This window comes from Sceloporus occidentalis, unplaced genomic scaffold, assembly GCF_023333645.1.
Source record: "Sceloporus occidentalis isolate IW3139 unplaced genomic scaffold, rSceOcc1.0.p SCAF_19, whole genome shotgun sequence".
Classification (NCBI taxonomy): Eukaryota; Metazoa; Chordata; class Lepidosauria; order Squamata; family Phrynosomatidae; genus Sceloporus; species Sceloporus occidentalis.
Window position 1 is genome coordinate 15,141,578 of NW_028316999.1, and position 17,961 is coordinate 15,159,538.

The 17,961-nt window shown below is 37.7% G+C and overlaps 1 protein-coding gene across 1 annotated transcript; it reads left to right on the plus strand.

The window, feature by feature from the left end:
* The first annotated feature begins 836 nt into the window (after positions 1-836).
* On the plus strand, positions 837-15,468 carry LOC149302500 (F-box/LRR-repeat protein 4-like). Its single transcript, XM_089482635.1, has 7 exons — positions 837-1,348; positions 2,623-2,965; positions 5,497-5,741; positions 9,544-9,757; positions 12,670-12,741; positions 13,339-13,651; positions 15,305-15,468. The coding sequence occupies exons 1-7, from the start codon at positions 837-839 to the stop codon at positions 15,466-15,468; spliced, it is 1,863 nt and encodes a 620-aa protein (XP_089338761.1).
* Positions 15,469-17,961: the final 2,493 nt, after the last annotated feature.

Consider the following 17,961-nt stretch of genomic DNA (forward strand, 5'->3'; position numbering starts at 1 on the left):
AATATTTAATATTTGTGAGGGTGGTAAATGAATAGATCAGCCTCCCATCAAAAGTGGTAGAGCATAATACAGTAAGGGTATTATTATTCCCTATTATTATTAAATATTTGCCTGTTTTCTTTTATTTATACTACGCCAACAATTTACGCAGCGCTTCTTAAGGTATGTACAGTCAGAGGGTCTGACAAAACTGGAATCAATGGACTGACAAACAGATACATAAGGTAAAGAGGGCTCTGCTTGCATGCTTACAACCTTTAAGTACAAAGGAAGCAAAATTGACAGAGACTTAAGCGATAGCAAGAAATTCTTCCTGGTGGTACTTTGTTGTCTCCATCCAGCCTTGAAGCCTCCTTTTTTCTATAATTTGTCTGTGTCAGTTTTGTCTGTCTGCAGCTCTCCATCATGGTGAACCCCATTATACATCTGACTGGTCAAGGGTATTGAGGTTTAGTAACTACTGAAGAGCTGCAGTTGGATATCAGTGACCGATCTCAATATCCTGCCATTCCATGCGGGCATATAGTAAAGGGCCTCATAGTTTAAAAAAAAAAAAATAATAATAATGTTAACATGCATGCCTGCATTATTTTTTTGTTTTTGTCAGTCTCTTGCTTGGAGCTTTTTAAATAAATGGTACTTTATACCATACACTATCTGTTCCTTTGTGAGTTGTTTTTATTATTATAGTTAAATAACTGTTAACTAGGTTTTTCAAACCATTTTACCTTTCATGTGTTTGCTTTTTGCAGGGATGTGTTTACTAGGTCAGCTATCAGTTTCCACAACATACAAAGGACACCAAAGCCTTCTGTTACCAAGCCTGTTAGCACTTCATGTCATCTTGGTTTCCCATGCTAACAGTTTTGAGTATGTTTTACTATATCTGCCTCCGGCGCCGGGCCCGGCTAGCTAGTAGAGGAGAAATGATTAACAGTCGTAGAGCCATTAAGTCAAATATCCGTGCTTTGCCAATGTCCACTAAAGCAGTACAATATGCCAAAGAAGTGCTTGATTTCAGTTCCCATTATGGCAGTGAAAACAGCATGTCTTACACTATGTGGAATTTAGCAGGCACTCCTAATGTGTATCCAAGTTCTGGTGATTTCACCCAAACAGCAGTGTTTCGAACTTATGGAAAGTGGTGGGATCAATGCCCTAGTGCGCCACCTCCATTCAAGAGGACATCTCCAAGCTTCCTCAGCCAGGATTATGTAGAGCTTGCTTTTGAGGAACCAGTTTATCCTACAGCTATACACATCCTGGAAACATATCACCCTGGATCAGTAGTGAAGATTTTGGCATGTTCTGCAAATCCATACTCTCAAAGTACTCCTGCAGAAGTAAAGTAAGTCCTGACTATTAACGCTTTCTTTTTACGAGGGTTCTTTACAAAAAAACCATTTTGCAAGTCTTCTATAATCATGAACAAACATGGGTACAGATAGTAAATGCCTTTACTAAATGTCTGATTTGTATTATTTGTATTGAAAAACCACCAGGAAAGATTGTTTCCAAAACGGATGCACTCTTTTATCATGTATCAAGATAGATGACACCATTTATAGCAGTGATTTAGCCCTGGTCTGTCCTACACAAGGTCCTGTTTACAGGCTAAATTTGAACACCTTAATGCAGTATTTTGCAGCACTCCAAAATATATGAGGCTTATACAAAAATAAATAATAATGGATTAAGGGAACTAATGTCATCATAAAATGTAAGAATATAGCAATTAAACAATTTTTATAAGCGTGACTTGAATATCATTGGTACTTTTTTTTACCCTAAAGTACTCTAGTGTTTAAAACAAAACATTATTTAAGTTTGTTTGAGCTAATGTCCCTTTTGCCAGTTGGTCAGATGATTCTGTGTACTGCGATTATATGAATGAATGAATTGCCAGTTGGTCAGATGATTCTGTGTACTGCGATTATATGAATGAATGAATTGCCAGTTGGTCAGATGATTCTGTGTACTGCGATTATATGAATGAATGAATTGCCAGTTGGTCAGATGATTCTGTGTACTGCGATTTATATGAATTAATGAATTGGTATGCGGTACATATTCATGGATCTTTCATCGCATATTTTCTTTCTGCCCATAATATTTATCGTCTGTTGTGACCAAAAGCAATCATTCATGCTATTCGGACCACCTTGAGGCCTTGTAAAGCCTTATCGCTGATGAGTGGCTGTTGGACTGCCTGCTGTCACCCATATAGGATTTAATCTACTATAGAAAACATTTATGAACGGTGTATCTTTGGTAATTATGTAACATACCACAGGAGCCTAGAAATTCCTGGCTTCTAAACTGTTACTTTTAGCACCATATGTATCATTGTGTCCTAAATAAAAGCAAAGATTGGCCCTAAGACATTCACATCCATTTTTCTTAACATCCTGCAGATGTTTGCAGGTAATTACTTACTGATATAATCCATAATAATTTGGATAAATAGATATCTCCACACTCACAGTTTGGCACACTAAAATTTTGAAGGTCTGTTAATTCAGGCCCTTTACTTCATGAACAAAAGACAGTATTTCATTTAGTTGACTATTGCAAGCAACTACCTGCGCTGATCAGATGGTACCTTTTTTATTACTTTTCTAGGTGGGAAACTATTTGGTCTGCGGAGCCCACATGTGGGAGTTCTCCTCAAGCTCGCCAGTTCAAGCCATGCATCAAAGAAATAAATTTTCCAACAAACCTTCTCCGTCTGGAGACCAACAGTTCACTTTTGGATTATTACACCGAGCTGGATGCGGTGGAGTTACATGGTGTCAAAGAGAAGCCAATGCTTTCTCTGAAAACCACCACCATCGATATGAATGATTTGGATGAAGATGAATATGATAAGGATAGCTGTGGTATCGACTGCCTTACAAATCAGTTCAGTAGCTCTAGTCTTAAAGAATGGACAAATAATGGCTATTTTGACAAACTGCCTTATGAGGTAAGCAAATTCAACAGATGTGGAAGGGGAAACATTCAGACTTCCAGTTAGAGACAGAGGCAAGGCAGTTAGTTTCACAATCTAAGACAGAGAGAGCTCCATTGTACAGTGCTGCAGAATATGATGGCACTATATAAAACAATAAATAATAATAAGGATAGGTAAATCATAGTGTCATCGGCATACAGGTAATATTGAAAGCCAAAGGATGAAGTTAGTTTACTATGTGGCAAAGTGTAAAGTGAGAACAGAAGGGGTCCTAGAACTGAGCCTTGGGATACCCCACCTGACCAAGGAGATCAAGCTCATAAAGAGTTAGGAAAAAGAGGGTGGTCCACACTGTCAAAAGCACAACAGAAAGATACAGTAGGATTAGCACAGAGTAGTGACCCTTGGATTTAGTAGGATGAGTAACTTTAGTCTCCATAGAATGTTGAGAGCGGAATCCAGATTGAAGAAGGTCATGTAAGGAGTTGGAGTTAAGAAACTCTGTTATCTTTATAACTATCCGATGCATGTTTCACTAGTGCAGAACACCGCGTCCTCTGTATTTTGCACTGGACAATTCCTTGCCTGTACACAGGGATCAAAATGTCTATGCATTGCCTTTAATCTCTGTCGGCAGGAGCCAGCATCACTATTATCAGGAAATGATCTCAATGTGTATAGCTGGGAGGAGGGAGAGGAGATGTGATAGAAACATTTAAATACCTAAAGGGATTTAACAAAGAAGAAGATGGACGTTTATTTTGGAGGACAAACATTAGAACAAGGGGTATTAGTCTGAAACTGGAGGTTCAGTGGTTTAGTTGTAACCTTAGATGGTAAATAAATGAAACAGCCTCCTATTAGAATTGGTAGCAGCTTATACAGTGACTTTATTTAAACATACATGGGATAGTTATAAAACTATCCTGAATCTAAGAAAAGACCAAGAATTTGGTCAGAGCCTGTAGGTAATAAAAAAAAATGGACCAAATGGCGCGCGCGCGCACACACACACACACACTTACATTTTACTGGTTAAAAGTTTAAAACAATTTAATACATGTTCTATTGTTCTGTTGGTCATGCAAGGGTGAAATAAGATTATCAGGTTTTTCTTGACCCTCCCCCCTTGTGGAGAAGGTAGTCCTTTTTGTTTATAGGTTATATTATCATTGCTGGCCTAAAAAACAAAAAGTCAGCAGTTATGATTTAATGTTTCAATCAAACACATCCCAATAAAGTTAGATTTACAAAAATCACAATGGATCCCTTCAGAAAGGTAGCAAGGGGCTATCAAGAGTTTTAGCGATCTTGTGTGGTACCTGCTTTTTGCCCACTTCCATGTCCACCATATCTCTGTAGTCTTATGTATGGACTGATCTTATATTGTACATTTGAGCTTAGTTTATAAATGTTCTTTTGAGAATAAGAGACAACTTTTGGCTTTACATTTCTTTGTGTTGGGGAGCAGTATTGCACCCTATTTTCTATGTACGTACCCGCAATCCATAATCTCACTTCACTTGTCAGCATGTGGCTCAGTTACACTGCTATTAAAAATACATGCAAACCTATTTTTAGTTCTCAAGTAACAAGAACTTGCCCTGAGCTCCCCTAAGATAGGAAATGGCACAATGATTCTGTTTATTTTGTGTTCGTTGGGAAAGAAAATATTGTGTGTTACATGCCACCATAAAAAAAGCATCTGTTCCTTTTAAAGCATGGTTGTAATTGGCATATTTAGCCTGGCAGTCTGCACTGGAACGCAGCCATGAAGCACTTAAGTGCTGGAATGTAAGCAAGATGTGCACAGCTATTTGCTGCAAATACAGGACCACAGTCATCAGGCCCTCAATTTTAAACAGATCTTTAAAAAAAAAAAGCTACAAAATAATTATATATTAATTAAAACTACTACAGTTTACAAATGTATGTCCAATAAATTACACTGGAACCAGTCATTAACGTATACTGCCGTTCAAAAGTTTAGAGTCACTTATAGATGCCTTTTGTTTTTGAAAGAAAAACAATTTCTCTCCATTATCAAATGGATCGAAAATACAGCTGGAAATGGCTAATCTTTCATGGAATATCTTCATAGGCGTACAGAGGCCCTTTATCAGCCACCATCACCCCTGTGTTCCAATGGCACGTTGTGTTAGAAAATTCAAGACCAACTGTTCATTATCAAAACCCCTTTGCCATTAAGTTACAGCTACAAATTTGCTTGTTTTCCATGAAAACAGTTAAGTGTCCCCAAACTTTTGACTGGTAGTGTATAATATGATTGAACTAAATAAGGTAATAGTGGGGTCAGTGGTATTAGTTGTGTGATAAAATTATACTAATACACAAAAACTAAACAATACAAATATTAGGTCTCCAAACGTAAGTATGGCATAACCACTTGTTACGAGTGTAATCTTCAATCTATTCATTTCTGTGTAAGGTAATATGTTTTGTTTTTTGTGGTAAAAATGTGTGATGTGCTGGTCAAGCAACTCTAAAAATTGTAATTGTCAGAATTCTCGTTTGTAATCCAGCTAATTCAGTTAATCATAAGTCACCTGGCACTTCCGGACCTTTGTCGGCTCGCTCAGACATGCAAGCTGTTGTATCAGCACTGCTGTGATCCTCTGCAGTACATTCACCTCAGTTTACAGCCTTATTGGGCCACTCTGAACGACACATCCCTGGAGTATCTTCTACCAAGATGTACTCTTGTCCAGTGGTTGAATTTATCGTGGACTGGTAATCGAGGGTTTATCTCTACCTCAGGATTCAGCAGGTAAACTTGATTTAAATTAATATTTAGTAGATCGATGATTAATTTATTAGTCGATAATATGTATTTATATCACTAGTACATGTTCTTTTTTTTTTTTATATAATATTCCACCAACCTATCCAAATAATAAAGTTAAGCACTCTTTGTGTGCAGTGGCAAGGTGAACTTAATTTCCTGGTGAGGATATTTGAAAAACAGATTAGTTTGCCAAGTGAAATAGTATAAAGAGAGAACAGAAGGGGTCCTAGAACTGAGCCTTGGGGTACCCCAACTGAGAGGGGGAGGTGAGGTGAAGTGTTACTTGAGACTGAGACATTGAAGGTATGGTCAGAGAGGTAGGAAGTGAGCCAGGAGAGAGCAGTGTCACGGAGGCCAAGGTCATGAAGAGAGTGGTCCACAGTATCAAAAGCAGCAGAAAGGTCAAGTAGGATTAGCATAGAGTAGCGGCCCTTGGATTTAGCAGTGAGTAGGTCACTGGTAACCTTAAGTAAGGAAGTGGTTGAAGTCAAGAAGCGTAGCTATTTCTTGATCATTCTCCCATCAATAGTCTGCTGATGGGCGCTCAGTGCAGTTGGCGGCTCCTGCTGAATGCTAAACTGTGTTTGTCTGGGATGTGTACTGTGTGTCTTAGTGTCATTTAGTTGAGAGTGGTACGTGTTTCAATCTTCCTTGTTGAGTAGCCATAAAACTAGGACTGTGGCTACCACCACCAGAAAAAAATCTTTTGAGAACCACCAGATGAACTAAAATAGTGTGGTTTTATTTCTAATAATGATGTAGGGAATATCACTTACCAGTGTTTATTAGTGTTGCGATGTCTTCAAATTATTTTTTTGAAGCTCCAGAACACATTTCTGCTGTAGATACCAATTGAATCACATTGCATCATGTAAATACTTCTCTTGTAGTTTACTACCCTTAAACTCTCATTTTATGTGGATAGTGCTCGTAAGTGCTGATTAACAAACACTTCAAATTTGTTTCCATGCGAAAATGCCATTTTGCAATCCGGTGAAGCCCCTTAGGCTGCTTTAACAACGTTCAGCAGTGTGAATACTATTGCTGGGTAAATGAGTTTGTGTGGTTTCTTAATCTGCACACGTAAGTATGAGACTACTATATCATTCCAAGCTTGTAACCTTGGCAAAGATCTTGTACTCAGCCAGGGGCAATGACATAATAATTAAAAATCGTATCAGTCTTTAAAGACAATTCTAATGAGGATTAGCATTTTATAGAAGCTCTAGAATATTTTGTAAAATTGTAACGACTTTGCTGTTTTCAAACCCTGGTATCCTCTAGCAAGGTAGTTTTACATGTATTTTTTTAACATAAAATACAGGTATTTTAATATGGGGAAACAGGAGACAGCTCTAGGCATGTAAATATCCTGAGGCAAGACTGAGGGTAATTTAACTTATTGATGATGTTATTTGTTGGTGGGTTATATCTCAGCGCTGGCACAAATATATATATATACACCCAACTGAAATTCTAGCAGAGCAGACACTGTCGACACAGCTAATGAATAAAGTAACCATTTTTTAAATATGGTTTATTCTGTATAATATGTTTCAACAGCAGTAAAACCTAAGTCAGAAATAAAGTATTCCTGTAGAGCCAGATTTTTTTTTTGTATGAAAAGATAGATGCCTAGTATAAAGCAAATCGTACAACTGATCACCGATATCGAGGTGCAACTACAAAATGCAAATTCCTCTTTGTATATTTTTCCCAGTTACTACTTCTTATATGATAATGTATAGTAAATGTAAAATACATAAAGAAATTGTTTGATATCGCCTCAATCCTTATGCAATTTTTTTTTTTACATGGGGACCTTTATGAAAGATGTGTCCTCATGCGGCTGGCACAAATAATGGCAGTTACAGTATTTGCTCGATTATAACACGACCCCCCCAAAATCTGAATATTAATTTAGGAAAAAAAAAGAAAAAGCCTGAATATAAGACGACCCTATAGGAAAGTTTTACCAGTAAATGTTAATTTATGTAAACTATTTTTTTTAAATAAAATCTATGATTGAGAAAAATATTTTGTTTTTATTTCCTTTTATTTTCCAACCTGCCCCCCCCCCCAGTTATGCACATCTGCCCCCAGGCTTGCCACTGTGCCCCATGATATGCCTTTTAACCCTCTATATGCCACTATGTCCCATGATATGCCTTTTGACCCCCTATGTGCCACTCTGCCTCCCGAAATGCCTTATACCCCTATATGCCACTCTGGCATTTAGGGGGTTAAAAGGCATATTATGGGGCAGAGTGGCATATAGGGAGGAATAAGGCATTTCAGGAGGCAGAGTGGCGTATAGAGGGTTAAAAGGCATTTCTGGAGGCAGAGTGGCATTAAGGGGGTTAAAAGGCATTTCATAGAGCATTCTGCCTACAGAAATGCCTTATGCACCCAATTTAACACTCCCCCCTCCCCAAACTTACCGGTGCTTCTGATTCCCCAGTGTGTTGTCCGGGTGGCGTATAGAGGGTTAAAAGGCATTTCTGGAGGCAGCGTGGCATTAAGGGGGGTTAAAAGGCATTTCATAGAGCACTCTGCCTACAGAAATGCCTTATGCCCCCCATTTAACACTCCCCCCTCCCCAAACTTACTGCTGCTTCTGATTCCCCGGTGTGTTGTCCGGGCAGCGATTCGCGTAGACAACTTCTGCTGCAGCCGGAAGGAGGTGTGGTTAGCAGCGGGGGTTGTCTGCGTCCATTGTGCAGACCTTCCCCGACTGTCCAGCACTGGAACTCTCCTCACGGACAGCCAGGGAAGGTCTGCGCGTTGGACGCAGACAACCCCCGCTGCTAACCGCACCTCCATCTGGCTGCAGCGGAAGTTGTCTACGCGAATCGCGTAGACGTCTACACGCTGCCCCAGCTACACACCGGGGAATCAGAAGCACCGGTAAGTTGGGCGCATAAGACAGGAGGATCTGGATCTTAGTCTCATAGTCAGACCTATTTGAGGTCTGATTAAAGGACGACCCCGATTATAAGACGAGGGGTATTTTTCAGAGCAAAACAAAAAAAACCTTGTCTTATAATCAAGCAAATACGGTACTTACTGTAAGTTTTTCATTTGTAATTGGTGCTAAAGTGCCAATCTGATTGGGCGATTGTGATCACCCTCCCCTCATTTAGGAGGATTAGAGGAGATCTTTTCCTTTTTGTGTTGATGGTCTCCTCATTTATTTTGTTGCATTTGAGGGGAAGGGGGCGTTACCTCTTTCTCATGTATAGTTGAAATGTTCTTAAAATACAAAGACCTTGTTCCATTTGCAACAAAAAGCAAATTTAGTTTTTTTATTTACTGAATAAGCTGTACTTTTATTTCAAGCATGATACTTTTATGTACAGTGCATTCCATGTTCCCAGTGTAACACCACCATCTTTCTATGTCGCAAATTACATGAAGCCATGTTTGTGATGACAGTGTTTGTGAAATGATGTATCACCATGGATCTAAATCTCTGTATTTCATACTGCCGTTGTCGTACTGGATATTAGGATAACACATCCCAGCGAATGGGTGTCACAACCCTAAATTGATTTTTTTTTTGCTGTAATTTTGCTGTGGCTACCCATTTGTACTCATTATGTAAAATTATGTAAATGACTCCATAGAGTAACGTTTAGGCTGCACACTGCTTCAGTAGACTGTATTTGATTTAGTGTTAAAGTGAAGCAAATGTAAAAATGCTCATGTTTGCCGAGTGTATGAGTGACTGTAGCACCAGATTATCCAACCAACATGCATCCATTTTTCCTCCTGTGATTTTCAGGCTTTTAAGAGTGTGTGGTTCAGAACTTGTGCGTCTGGAGTTGGCCTGTGGCCATTTCTTAAATGAAGCATGCCTGGAAGTCATTGCTGAGATGTGTCCAAACCTTCAGGAACTAAATCTCTCTTCTTGTGATAAACTGCCATCTCATGCGTTCAGCCATATTTCTAAACTCTCTGGATTAAAACGTCTCCTTCTGTATCGCACAAAAATAGAGGTAAGGGTAACTTTGATTTGGATTTTCAAATACAAATCAAAATGTGTCTTTTTTTTTTTTTCATGAGAAAAAGCTAGCTTCACGCATTTTATGTATGTGTGTGTGTATATATAAACGTTTTAGGCAGGTGTGGTATTCCTCCTACACAGCTGTTTCTCTTTATGATTCTGTTTCAACCTACATATTAAATTGATGATCCTTAGCACCTGTTTGGTATAATTGTTTAATCATACTCCAAACTAAATGCCTATAAAATTCTTGACTTTGTTCAAGTGTACCCAGAAGAATTGATGCTGTTTTGAAGGCAAAGGGTGGTGACACCAAATATTGATTTGGTTTACATTCTTCTTTTTATGTTTACTTTCTTTTGCATTTTGTTAAACTATAAAAATAAACTACTTGCGTGTCTACTTTTGAAAGCATTCTTGCTTTACATCACATATAAATATACACACTAAATACTATTAAAAAGCACATATCTGAGGCAGAAGTACTGGGGATTCTGTCACACTGTATTGCTTAGCCCTTCTTCAATGTACCTCAAATTTGGTGAGTCTTATTTAATCCTAACATGGCTGTATTGCTTATGATGGAGCTGCACTGCGTTTAAACCCACTGAGACTCTCTTGCAGTTTAAAGCCCTCTCTGGACACCATTAATGGAGTACCTGTGTGCTAGGTGAGGTGCTGAACCTTTCGACTTGACAACCTTGAGAAAAATGCACACCATCAAAGCATATTAATTCAGATTTTGGAGTGCTGCTGAAATGACCGATATGCACATAAAGCAAAGCAAAGAAATCGGTATACACCAAACAAATATTATTTGAAAGCACCTATCGGAATGGCCATATGGTGTGACGGAATCCCCAATATTTATGCCTTAGGTTTTCACTCTTGCGCATTCTTACTCATGTTGTCTCACTCTCTCTCATCATCTCAACTCTCATATCCACACCTCTTATACTGCTTCGCCAACAGAGTGGAGCTTTGGCACACGCCACAGGGACAACCTCACCCCCATAATCCTCATAATTGGAGGAATGGGCAGAGAGATTGTCCCGGTGCTGTGCACCTTGGCTCCACCCTTTTTTGCGGAAGGATTCCAAAAGGCCAGAACAATGCAGGCAGATTAGCGTGGAAAGGTGCAGAACCATTTATCTTTCTCCGTGGCTCCGTCTGCATTATTCTGGCCTCTTGGAGTACTTCCGCAAAAGAGCGGAGCCACACCCCACACCACGAGAGCAGCGTCTCCCCCCTATTTCTTCAATCAGGGGAGAGCGTGTGTTTGTGGAGCATCTGCCCTGTTGTGGCACCGTTCTGGGAGGCCTGGATGACACAGTAGATAGCGAGGAGAAGTGGGCCAAGAAAAAAGTGAAGAACAGAGAGGGAGGCAGAAAAGGGGAAGAGTAAGCGGAGTGGGTGGCAGAGAAAATAGGGAGACAGTACAGAGAGCATGAGCTCTCTGAGAGTGAGCAAGCGTGTGAGAGAGTGAGGGTGAGTGACAATAAATTTAGTTTCTGAATAAAAAAAGCCCTTTGAATTTGTCCGAACTGGAAGGGCACAAAATGAAATTGAAACCAAAAATGAAGCTTAAAATTTGTCATTTTTGGGCCATGTGCATATATAGATATAGATAGATATAATATGTGATAAATGCATTTTAAAATAAATCAATCTGTTTTCTGCTTTGCAATATGGATGCACCGAAAGGGTTATTGTCCGCCAACATTAGCTCAGGGATTATGAATTATTGTTAGTAAAATATTTTTTTGTTCATTCAGCGCATAAACTGGGGGTTTTCAGATAAACAGGTGCAACCCAGACCTTGAGATGAAAAAAGAATTGTGCATTAATTAAAGTAGTTCTCCAGTAAGCTTAAAAAAAATTGTAATCGGTGTTGAGGCCTGGATTTCGTGTGTTATTGGTAGCCTATTGTCTTTAGCGGGTCAAGAGCTTGTATCAACATTTCTGTCTTGAAACACACAATGCCTCCTCACTGCACAGAATGTTTTGTTCTGTGAAATGAGCATTTCACAGTAGTCAAAAGCAAGTCAAATAGAAATCCATTCTGTTTAGTAATGACTTTAATGAAACAAGGAACCTGGATTTTAGATTGATCTTGTCTCTTTTGCCCAGTATTATGTTCCTTATCTGGTAAATACTAAGTAATGAAGCATTATAGCAAACACCATAGTACTTGTTCATGTATCTTAACTGTTCTTAGGTGAATTTTATTCTACATCTCACCTTTAGCATGAGTTCTGCATGATATAAAAAGAGCCTAGACATTGTATATTAACTTAAAGAAACTTAAAGATTACAAATGTATGCCATAGATTACAATTTTGACAGCATTAGCTAATGGAGTTGGTGCAGTTAATACAATATTCCTGTCAGTTTGTGGCTACCATTAGACACTCATTGGTCTCCTTGTCAGCTCATAGAATCCTTTGACGTGAAGGTCAGAGGCTCAGGGCTCATTCTCTTTATCTGTATTGGCATTTCTATCAGTCTTTTCGATGAAGATGTGAAAGAGCCCATCGGCTAGTCTTCTGGGATGGCATGGGGTCTCTTTGCTTTTGACCTAACCTTCCAATTTCTTTGAACTTAACCGTCCTCTCAAAAATATATCCCTTGGGAAAACTCATGCCAAAGTTTGAGGACGTCTCTCTGGGGAAGAAGAAATCACATCCACAATGACATACATTTAGGTATGTAATGATTTTTCAGACTGTACACCAATCAATGACTGGGACCATCTGGGGACTCATTAAATAGAATTTGTAATGCCTGTTACTGAAGCCTTAAGCTGTGCTGTAAGCAAGGCAGGTGATGTCCTAATTGACCCATTCTTCCTTTTTTTTCTTTTCCTTTTCCTATTTCTCGGGTTGATGTTTTTCCTGGTCGCAGCAAACAGCACTGCTTAGCATACTTAACTTCTGCCCAGAAATACAACACCTCAACCTAGGGAGCTGTGTTTTGGTGAGTATACAATATAATGTACTCTTCAGGTCACCTTTACTTATTTACGAGAACTTTTTTGCGTGCATTTACTGTTTAAATGACAGTTCTAAGATATGAAAATAATAGTTTTAAGGGGTTCTGTCCGAAATCACCTTGATCATTCCAAACAATACTTGCAGATGTTTAACATCATTTAACCTGGCCAAGCTACAGTACATTGAGCTGTAATTATTGCTTGAAGACTATTTTCCCTTAAGATGACTACTTATTGTAGCTCAGCTACATTAAAACTGGATCTACCTGGTTTACTATAGAAGTAACGGCTATTTTAGTAAATTCAGAAAACGTGTTAAGTATGGAATTTGTAGTACACGTCTTTATTTAAAGTAAAAACTCTTGATTAAATTGTAGATTAAATTGTTTAAAACATATTGATAATGAACACATACAGCATAAAATAGCAGATTGAAGCTTTGCCCCAAAAACAGCTTTACACGAAGTTGCCCAAGAACATGTGTTATTTCATAGTTGTTAATTATCCTGTGTTGCATGGATATGTTATAATGATACTGTTGCATGAGCCAATATTTCATGGTCCCAATTCTTTGTCAACAGATTGAAGATTATGACCTAGTAGCTTCTGTTTTAGGATCCAAGTGCAAAAAACTACGATCTCTGGACTTGTGGCGGTGTAGAAACATTAGTGAAAGGGGGATAGGAGAATTGGTTTCTGGCTGCCATCTTCTTGAAGAACTTGATCTCGGATGGTGTCCTACACTACAGAGTAGTACTGGATGCTTTGTAAATCTTGCTAGGAAACTTCCAGGCCTGCGAAAGCTTTTCCTTACAGCTAACAGGTCTGTCTGCGACACCGACATCGAAGAATTAGCTGCTTATTGCCAGCATCTTCAACATCTTGATATTTTAGGTAGGATCAGTTCATTTTCATCATATCACACTGTACTTATACGTGTCTTAATGTGAACGACCAGCATACAAGGGGAAATAGCTTGGTATTTACTGAACCGAGTATAGGCTTTTAAAGTTTATGTGTACTGTATGTACATCCCTCTGTATGTGTACATCCCTCTTGTGCTGTGCTCGCTCAGCTGTATAACACAAACAGCCATGGCACTGTTTTTTTTAAATAAATTAGATACTCATATAATAGGGTGCATCTTAACTTGTTAGAATTTAATATATAGAAAATACAGCTAATATTCCAACCTGTGTATGTGTTTTTACCAGAGGGTATTGCTAAAAGGCCTAGTCATGAACCACAATTCAGGCCTCACTACCAACAATTATCAGTTATCACATACTGGTGATATTTGCATCTATGCTCTGACTGTATGTCAGACTGAATGTCATGGATTACCAAGGGTTTTTGTGGTGCTCACACAATTCTGCCCAACATTTATAAAGTACCTTTTCAGGTTATACCGAAAATGTACATGACAAGTAGCCATTGCTCATGAAAGCTCTATAGCTTGTTAACTAATTGGTCCTTGGCCAAAAGTTTCAACACATAAAAATACAGAAGTGTTTAAGAACCATTTTGTGTTTTGTTTTTTTCAATTTATTTAACAGACTGACATATTTTGGCTGTTTGTTTTTGGAGTTACTTGTTTTGAGTTTTTTTGTTTTGATATAAAATGATACATATATATGTATATATATATTTTTCTCTATATTAATTGGTAGTTAGTTGTCAGATGTGGAGCTTGCTGTGAAGATATGATAACCAAAAGCTACAGAATAGGAAGCACACTTCTACAGGGTGTAGTAAATATTCCACCATATTCTATATCTTGAAATCAGCTTTATTATGGTTCTGATGGCATAAAATACAGGAGGGTATCACTATGGAGGGGTGGTTTGATTGAATTAGCCCCATAACTTTCTCCATCCTTTCATATGGACAATCTGGCATAGTCAAAGGTCAAGACAGGAAGAGTAATTATAGTTGAGGTCAGAGGCAGTAGGTCAGAACATGTTGAGGTCAGATGGGGTCAAAGGTTCAAACTGGCTTAAATAACAGATAATCAATATTGAACAAGTTAAATTGCTCCCTAGAGAATAATAGTCATTCAGTGAATCAGTGGACTGGTTATTTACCGTTGAGGCAAGCTTGGTAAGAAAAGTGTGCATCTGTATCAGGTGCATAAGCATACGAATAGATGAGTAACTAATGTACATCCGTTTCCATGAGACCGTGCTACATGGCATGTTTTTAAAAACCAGTAATAGACGGGTTGTGCCAGCAGCTGCCTGAGTCAGGTAAATGGGTGTCAATAGTCTATTTCCAGGTAAGACCAGGCCTACGTTTCTTCAACCTTTGACATTATATGTTCATGTATGAAGCATTAAATACGTGGTTTACTTTTATGCCTGTAGTCATTTTTGTGGTTAACGGATGCATAGTTTGCAATGTTTGCATTATTCGTTTTACATAGGCATGATGAGGTAATAGTCTTTTGATGTACTGTAAATGGATAAACCTTATTCAACAAAATAGGCTATTGTGAGAAATACATGAACAATTAAATGTACCGGTCATTTTTTTTTTCTCTCTCTCCAGGAACAAGAATGGTGAGCCCCGCAGCCTTACGGAAGTTACTAGAGTCTTGTAAAGGGCTTTCTTTGCTAGACGTTTCCTTCTGTTCACAAATCGACAGCCGAGTCGTCCAAGAACTTTCTTCAAGATTTCCACATGTATGCATCAAAAAGAGTTTCACTCAGTGAATTAAATTGCCGTAGTGGACTCTTTTTCTACAGGAGAGCTTGAGATCTTTTTCTCCTTTTATGATAAATACAATGTTCTTCCACTTCCCTGTGCTCACTAAATAAATCTGCTCCTCTGAATCTTTTATTCTATATAAAAATGTACTGAAAGCTGTTTGCAGCTGAGAACACAATTCCCTTTAACTGAGTGTAATGTTTAAAAAAAATTTGGCGGAGGGTAGAGTCCATTTGGAGCTGGTTGTGGCAGGCACACAAGAATAGCATTTTATTTTATTACGTAGCTTTTTTTAGAGTTATATTGTCATTTATCAGTTATTTGTTATTGAGGAAGCCCTGTTAATTATTTCAGTTTAAAAAATGGAAAATAATCAAACTTTTCCTATTTGAACACTACTATTTTTTTTTCAAAGTGTTCACATTTTTATTCAGATTTGGAAAGGTTATGGATGTTATATGCAATAGCTTACAAAATCCATAAAGCAGTCTTGTACAGAAAGCTTTAATATAGTACATATAATTACTAACAACTTGGAAAATTCCTCTGTGTAAATGACTTGTGGCTTGAAGGTTTGGCTGCTGTAACTATTTGTATATGCTCTGTGAGTATTATAAAAATGAAACTCTTTGATTCTGATTTTGTTTGGCTGTGAATACACTGGATCTATAAGAAAGAATCATAATAATCTCTTTAGAATATTTGTTTATTAATCCTTGAAGATGTATTTTCTGTTTTAGCATAGCACAGATTCTTGGTATAGATCAGCTCATAACTTTAATTACTCTAAGGTGTTAGTTGCAAGTTTGATTCTTTCCATAGTGGAATTTAGATTAAATTAGATTAGTTAGATACGCTATATGTGCAGTTTTTGTAGATGTGATTTTCCTTCAAATGTAAAAAAAATGGCATTTTATTTAAATTAGTTTTTGGAATAGCGTTATTTAAAGACAAAAATAACATGTATCTAATAACATTTAAAGAGTAGGGAATATCTAACAACATTGGACCAGAATTACTCTTTATAGTAAGCACTCATGTGATGTTATATATAAAATGTATTCTAATGCAAAGTTAAGACACTGTCTCATCAAAGGCTGCATAACAGTATTTGAGGACCGCAAGCATTTTGTGTATCCTACCCTGAAAAAAGTTATTTAATGTTTACTGTTTGCATTACTGAAGTTGTGCATCCCTGTCCAAGGAACGGGCAAATAACAAAATATAGAAACACAGACTGTGATGACTGAAATTAACCAAATGGTCCATCTAGTCTGCCCTTTTAGAAAGAAGATTTATGTATTCCTTAGGATAGCTTTAATGTACATCCCAAGCTTTCTTGAATTCCTTTATGGTGACCACCTTCCATTGGGAGGTAATTCTACTTATTGCCCTTTCTATAAAAAAATGACTGTTACCTCTCAGCCTTTAACCTTGTGATGTGAAATCACACTTTACTTTCCAGCACACCTCAGTGCTTGCTGTTATGTCAGGTGTTTGTGGCAGATAAGAACTAATTGTTTTATATTTAATAGCATTAGTTTTAGAGTGTGAAAAAAGTAACTTTAGATTGCTGTGATATGAAGAATTTGGATGCTGTATTTTTATACGTTTTGTTAATGTAAGATATTATTTTCCTTGAAGAAGTGTAGGAAATTTTACAAATAAGCCATTAATGGTACGTACATCCTTACTGCTGGCTTCATTACTTAAAAAACCTTGATATTTCACTTTATATTACGTTTACAGCTTTCTACTCTGTGGAAAATATGATTTGAAAAATGAATATTTTACTTTGATCTATACCTGTAGATATTTTATATTTTTTCTTAAAGCCTTTACATGTTTTTATTTTAGGGAGAAACATAAGTGTGACTTTGATGTATACCTTAATTAAAATTGTTAACCTGAATATTAATCTGAAAAAACAAAGCTAAAGACTAAGTAGGTTTCACCTGGACAGTCCCAGAATAAAGAGAGAAATCTTAAAAAACAGACGTATCCTAGGAAATGCTGTAGTGGTTGCCATGTCCATCTGAATTTTGCATAGTGGGGTGGGCCAACCTTTGGACAGGTGAAAGGTTACTAGAACCTGTGATTCATATGAAGGGAAGATGAACATTAATGGAGAGAGTTGTTATTTCGCATAAGCTCCTGTTGGCATGCAGTAGGAACGTTTAGCTACAGAATTGTTAACACCCTTCCCACAACTTAACAAAATTATTGCCATAAATTCAGTGGTATAATGCACACTTGTGTATAATACACGGTTGTGCTTTTACACCCGATTTTGTGGGAAAAGTACATATGTATATGTATAACAACCCAGCCTTTTATTCAAGACCAATATTTTTATTATCTTTTTTATTAAATAAATATTAAAATGCTGACTTAGGGCAGCGCAGACCTCCAAGCTTCTATAACAGTGCTTCCTTTTTGCGTGTAGGCCATGTAGTAACTTGGAGATGAGTGTGGAGATACTAAGATCTACAAGGAAC